The 6,867-nt window shown below is 35.3% G+C and overlaps 1 protein-coding gene and 2 pseudogenes across 1 annotated transcript; 1 reads left to right on the plus strand and 2 right to left on the minus strand.

Moving 5' to 3' along the window:
- The first annotated feature begins 2,045 nt into the window (after window positions 1-2,045).
- On the plus strand, window positions 2,046-3,628 carry LOC130507436 (putative F-box/kelch-repeat protein At3g17540; annotated as a pseudogene).
- LOC130507435 (uncharacterized) lies at window positions 3,610-4,751 on the minus strand. Its single transcript, XM_057002153.1, has one exon. It carries the CDS (start codon window positions 4,749-4,751, stop codon window positions 3,750-3,752), a length of 1,002 nt encoding a protein of 333 aa, XP_056858133.1. The 3' UTR covers window positions 3,610-3,749.
- A 396-nt stretch (window positions 4,752-5,147) lies between these two features.
- LOC130507434 (putative pentatricopeptide repeat-containing protein At1g53330) lies at window positions 5,148-6,047 on the minus strand (annotated as a pseudogene).
- Window positions 6,048-6,867: the final 820 nt, after the last annotated feature.

Consider the following 6,867-nt stretch of genomic DNA (forward strand, 5'->3'; position numbering starts at 1 on the left):
ACATATTAGGTATATTTGGGTATTTCAGATATGTTTTCGGTATTACATATATTATTTTTTGTTTTGGGTTTGAGTTAAAGTTATACTTTCAGCTTTCAGGTAAAACTAAAAAGAATTTAAAATATATTTCAGGTGTTCAGATAAAATTTTGGATATATTTCGGTTCCCCGGGTTATATTTAAGTATTTGAATATATTTTGGCTTTTTGTTTGGTTTTCAGATATTTTTCATGTTTCAAATCATTTTTCAGCTTTTCAGATATTTCTAATCTTTTTAAATCTCAAACATCTTAATCGACCTAGACATGCTATATACTCAAATATTACATGTATTCTATCCGGACATGAAAGAAACTGACCTAAAGCCAAATTCAAAAATTTCAAATATCTATTTGAGTCTATATATTTTAGGACCTTAAATACCAGATAAAAAGGAACCGATCTGAATACCTGAATACCCAGACCTACTCTCTCATTATATTTTCTGTATCTTTCATAAGTATTACATTTGTTAAATTGTTATGGCTTAATATTTACTTTGAAAAAAAATTAGCCTAATAAACAGAATAGATTTGTGGGGATTTTAATAATTTTTAAATATATCTTAAATATTTTTTTATTATAATACCTTTTACAGAAAAGTTAGTTGAGGTAATATATATAATTTTTTGTTAACATATGATTTGCAAAAATATTTTTTATAAAATTTGATTCTGTAAATATTTGAAATTATATAATATAAGATGACATGATACAATATGTTTAATGATATATGCTAACTCATTCTAATAATTAATATCTAAATACTGTTAGATGATGATCATAAAATATAGTGTATAACATTATAAAGTAAAAAATTGAACCATGTTTTTAATCGTACTTGGTCAAGATTAACCGAGGGAATCAAATTAATTGTACTTGTTAATGTGGTCCACTTGTTCTATCCTTCATCGAGATTATGAGAATGATAAATGTTAATGTGTAGGGCATTAAGCAATGAGACACGAGTGCTAATATGGATTGCATAAATGTGAATGCACATGAGTGAGTGAGTTCCCATAATTTGTTATAATTAAATAAAATTAAGGTTATACCAAGACATATTGTTAGTTAATGAAAGGTCCAAACAACTTGTATAAATAGATTTTTTTAAGAATGATTATATTTTAATAGTGTAGATTAAATAAAATTAAGGTTATACCAAGATATATTGTTAATTACTGAAAGGTCTTTTTTCAAAAAAAAAATTACTGAAAGGTCTAAACAACTTGTATAAATAGATTTTTTAAGAATGATTCCATTTTAATAGTATAGATTTCATAACAAATAAAATATATGATTTATTAAAAATCATTATTTTCAGTTTGTAAAATAATTTTTCAACAATAAATAGTAACTCCAAATATTTAAGTGCGGATCAAAAAATATATCTTTTTTTTGAAAGGTGGACCTAAATCTAGTTAGAATTAAAATTATGATTGTCAATTGATCAAAGATACACTGCGCTAAATTGATATTTTTCTTAAATTTTCATATTTTCTTAAAACAAAATACAACAGATTTTTCATTTACAAAACTAAAAACCAAACTGGAACACAATGTAATTAACAAAACTAATATGATTTTACCTATTTAACATTTAAAATAGTTTCATTTTCTTATTAGGAGAATAACTGCAATCCAATATAAACAAATAAACAAACAAATCATTTAGATATTACGAATCAAATTAATGTATAGTTTTACAAAAAAAATATTAAATTATAAAATAACTTATTATATATATATCAATTTTATAAAATTTCAAACAAGAAAAAGAAAATATTGTTTAATTTTTATAATCTTTTAAATATTTAAAACATGATTGATAAAAAATTGTATGGCTTAAAAATAAATAAAACTAAAAAAAGTGGGTGAAAATGCTGACCAATAAACCAATGAGCTAAAATTTAGCTGGCTTAATCAGAACAAGTTATTGGGCTTTTAAATAACGCTAATGGGCGTTCGTTCCTAATTTATAACCAAACAAGCTTTCTTCATAACGAATCAGCGATGATGATGATGATGATGATGATGATGATTATAAGCGATCTCCCTAGCGATTTGGAAACGGAGATACTCGCTAGGGTTCCGGCCAAGTGTTTATGGGAACTGAGAGCCACTTGCAAACGATGGTACGATCTGTTCAGAGATCCGAAGTTCGTGGAGAAGAACAAGAAGATGAGTGGTGAAGCTGCAAGAGAGTCGATGCTACTGAGCAATCGCCAGGTTTACTCAATCGCCGGAGATCTCCACAACAGCGGCGACATCGAATAACTCTAGCGTTGTGGTTTGGAATCCATGTACTGGTGAAACGAGGATGATCGAAAACCTAGAACTTGTTACTATAATAGCGATAGGTTCTCTTTAGGATATGATTCTCGCGGTAGCTACAAGATCCTGAAGTGGGGCGTTTATCAAAACGAGGAGAAAGTGTTGGCTGTTGAGTGTGAGATGTATGATCTTTGCTCTGATTCTTGGAGGTCTCTTGAATCGTTCGCCGTCGACTATGAAATGCACTGCGGTGCCGTGTCTTTGAGAGGAGACACTTACTTTGCTGCTGCTGGAGATAGAGAAATCGGTTTCTTCTTGATGAAGTTTGATTTCACGGCAGAGAGGTTCGTGCGTCTCCCTCTCCCGTTTCAGATCTATAATCGTGAGGACACTGTGGTTGTCTCTGTTTTTAGGGATGAGAAGCTCTCTGTGTGGTAACCGGGGTTCTAGCTCAGTTGGTAAAGGGTTCACAGCTGTGAGTTCCGCCACCTGGATTCGAATCTCGGCCACTGGGGAATTAACATTTCGGCATCGCCAGGGACAGAGGATCGACATGTGGCAACACGTGACTAGTCTGGACCACTTCGGTGGGGCCAGGATACCTCTGTATAATTCAAAAAAAAAGAAGCTCTCTGTGTTTCATCAGGATGATATTTTTGCGAATGTGATGAAGATATGGGTGACTGATCAGGTTGATGAAGAGAGCAAAGAGATATCGTGGAGGAAAGACTTTGTCTTGGAAGTGGATTTGGACAAGTTTCCACAACTCCCACGTCAGGTGAATGTGTCCAGTTTTTTGTTGGACGAGGACAAGAAAGTTGTAGTCTGTTGTGTGTCTAGTGGAAAGAGGACCACCATCTACATTGTTGGAGAAGATATGTACGAAATAGTTTATAACGCTACTGCTAAGGGATACTGTCCACTTGTCCTCACCTATGTTCCTAGCTTGGTTCACTTTCACTAAGTTTCAACTCCCATGTGTGGTGAATGTGGCGAGCTTTCTGTTGAAACGAGGACAAGAAAGTGGCAAGTGTGTTGTGAGACTTGTGACGAAGAGTTGAAGGGTGAAGAGAAGGACAGAATCTACATTGTTGGTTAGGTCGTAAATGCATCTCTTCTCAGCTCTCCACCTGTCCTCACCTATCTTCCAAGCTTGGTTTGCATTCACTAAGAGTAAACATGTTATTCTGGTTCGTTTCGGTTTATGGTTTAATTGTCTCTTCTTCTTATGCTTTTTGTGTATTTGTTCATATACATTGTTCGGCTTGTGTTTGATCGATCTTGGAGAGAATATAAATAACGTAAACTGAATCTTATTCATTGATTGAGTAAATAAGACAATACCAAACCAGATTCAGTAAACCAAACCGGTTCAAGTAACCATCCCATAAAAGAGCTAAAATGAGAAGAAAATCTCACAACACACTGTATTAAAGATTAGTTTCTTTTCACTTTCCATTGCTCGAACTCTGTTGAGCTTAACAGGAAAGAGCTTGCGTTTTTATGACCACCACCTCCGAATCTCTGCGAAACCACTGTTGTGTCTTCTTCTTCAACACTCCTCAAACTTATCTTCAGTTTGGTCTCATCCCCAAGCTCAGGGACTCTGTAAACAACAGCTCCGACACCTCTGAGTCTCATACCCTTACTCTTCTCCGCCAATTGATTTCCTAGCTCGCTTCTAAGCTCTGCAATCTCGTCTCCATTTACTGCCAAACACCGACCAAACTCTTCATCAGCACCTCCAAGAACAATCTCATAGGACTGTTCAAGCGCCTGCTGGATCCGTTTAAGTTTCCTAGACAAACTCTCTTTCCCTCTGTTGATCACACTCTCATGATCCAACGAGAGCAGCTGCTGAAACAGTGAACTGTTCTCATTGAAATTATATTCGATCCCTAAGTCTATGATTCCGCTGTTGAACGCTTTGCTCTCTGGTAGTTTCCACTTCCAGATATCTGCATCTTCGATGTACTCGAAAACACGCCTCATCCTCTTGAAGTCACTCATCTCTCTGCAGTTTCCTCGAGACTCTTCCATGAGCTTCTGAGTAAAATAGTCAAACGCAATGGTCGCTCCGCTTCTTGTCATATCCAAAACTTTGGTAACGTTTTTGCAAGTGGAAGAGACATCGCCGAGGCTCTCAATAGCGGTTTTGTGGTGGTCGAGGATGACTACACTGTCGACTTTGGGGGAGACTTGTTGGACAAAACCAGGAGGTCCTGTGAAATCAAGAAGATAGAGATGGCTGATGTCCTGAAGAGGAAGCTGGCTGACTGTGAGTGGAGAGTAGACTGTGTTTGGGAAGAAGAGAGAAGGGATTGAGTTTGCTGAGAAGTATAGATGTGCTGCCAAGGCGGCGAAGACACCGTCGTGGCAAGGGTAATGGTAGAGAACCGCCACCTTCTTCTTCTGCACCATCTTTCCTCCAAGATTCATTCCTGAAAGAAAAACCAAACAAAACAGAAGTCAAAGAGCTGATCCGAGATGAGTTTGGAACATATCCATATATGCAGAAGCAATCATCAACCCAAAAGGGTAGACTAGAGAAAAGTACCAAGCAGAGAAGAGGTAGCCGAGGAAGAAGGACCTCTCAGACAAAAACCAGTAAAAGAAAACAACAACGTTAAATTAAAGTAGGGTTCTCGTTAAGTTTAAATGTCGAAAACACCCTTACAAGCCTCTACCTCTACGCCTCATCCTGGTCTGTTTAGGTCTTACATCGCATCACCAACATCATGCTGATCTTGAGAGCTTGTTTTATCTCAAAAATCCAGTCTTCACTGGGACAAGGATTAGTGTCAACTGAAGAAATCCAGATGTCTTCCAACACCTTTAGGGAACCTCTTCCTTCAATTAGTTTAACAACAAATCAATAGAATCTGATAGCAGAGGTTCTTTGCACACTGTAGGCACTGACTATAACCGACCAACAATCTGCATCAACAGCATTCCCATTATTCAAGCTACTGATAACTTTACCGAGAATCTCCACCTTTACACTCTCAGATAAGACATCAGGGACACAACCTCTCCGAGGCATATCTTTAAACAAGTCAGTAGCTTCTTTCCAGTTTTGGATTCTAAACAAGGCGGCAAGCATCATGTTTGTAGCTATAACATCTGGTATCAAACCCTTCTCAACCATCTCATCCAAAACTCCGTAAGCTGATTCGAAATCATTCTCAACACAGAACCCATTAATCAGTAGCTGAGTCTACTTTAACCTCATCCTTTAGCTTCAACGCCAAACTCAGTTCGCCAACTCAGACACAACGCTTTGATCAACGATGCATAGATATGTACCGTGGGAAACACTCCATACACTTTCAACATATCTTGCTTCATCTTCAACGCTTCCTTCACCTTCGAATCCTTACACAACCCGTGAATCAACGTTCCGAAGGTTACACAAGTGGGTTTCACCTTCTTCTTGACCATTTCATCGAACAGCTTCAAGGCCTCATCGAGACACCCGCTCATCAGAGAGTATTCGTTGATCAGTATATTGTAAGTACAAGCGTCTGGCATCGGTAGGGAGGCATTTCGTCGAACACGTGGAGCGCACGAGCTGGTAATCTTCCGTTCCGCGGCCGAAGTAATTGATCACGTTACAGAATAGAAACTCCGTTGGGACGATGCGAGAGTCGGACTTGAGAGCTGGAGGACGATCTGGTCGAGCTCGTCGAACATCTTGGAGCCGCAGAGTTTCGTGATGATGAGGTCAGTAGCAAATGAATGAACGAATTAATGTCTTAGCTCTTCTTTTTTGTTAGTTTACAACTGAAGAACAAACGTCCATTGTTATGCAAAGACCTCTCATTTTGCTTAATTCTTAATTAATTACAAGACATACTGGATCTCTACTCTGTAATGATTTAAAAATTAGACGACAAAAGTTGCGAAAACTCATCATTGTTAATCCAAAAAATACTATTATTCAGAGAACTAAACCAATTTTATTTGGTGGTCACTCTTGTTTTCTTATAAAACAAAGACACACCTACATTCAGACACCAAAAGGAACAAATATATTCAAATTTTGCTAAATGTATTTTTCTAGTATAGAGATTGTTGACAACAACAAAAAATAGTTTTATAATTTAGAATTCTTTTGACATTTATTAAATACTCGCAACTACGCAACCATGTGTCTTACAGTTACTTATTAATATATGTATCACTAATTCAAATAAATTATTGTTTATGTCCTCAAAAAAATTTAAATTGAATATTAAATTATTTATATATGATAATTATTCATCAAAATATATATGCTCATTATTCGTTAAAATTTTAGAAAACTCTTTCATATTATAAATATTTTGAAAATTTATTGATACAGTGTATTCATATTAATAAATAAATAAATAAATATTTGAAATCATTCAATATCCTCTATATAAAATTAAGATTGTTATTTGATTACTTTGTAATTATATGTTTTCTGTTTCTTAATTTTTAATTTTATGATTTAAAAGATATTATTTTTGGCTAACAACATAAAATTATATTTTTAATAATACAATAATAAGAATACAATATATATAATTAT

The sequence above is a fragment of the Raphanus sativus genome, unplaced genomic scaffold, assembly GCF_000801105.2.
Source record: "Raphanus sativus cultivar WK10039 unplaced genomic scaffold, ASM80110v3 Scaffold4506, whole genome shotgun sequence".
NCBI lineage: Eukaryota > Viridiplantae > Streptophyta > Magnoliopsida > Brassicales > Brassicaceae > Raphanus > Raphanus sativus.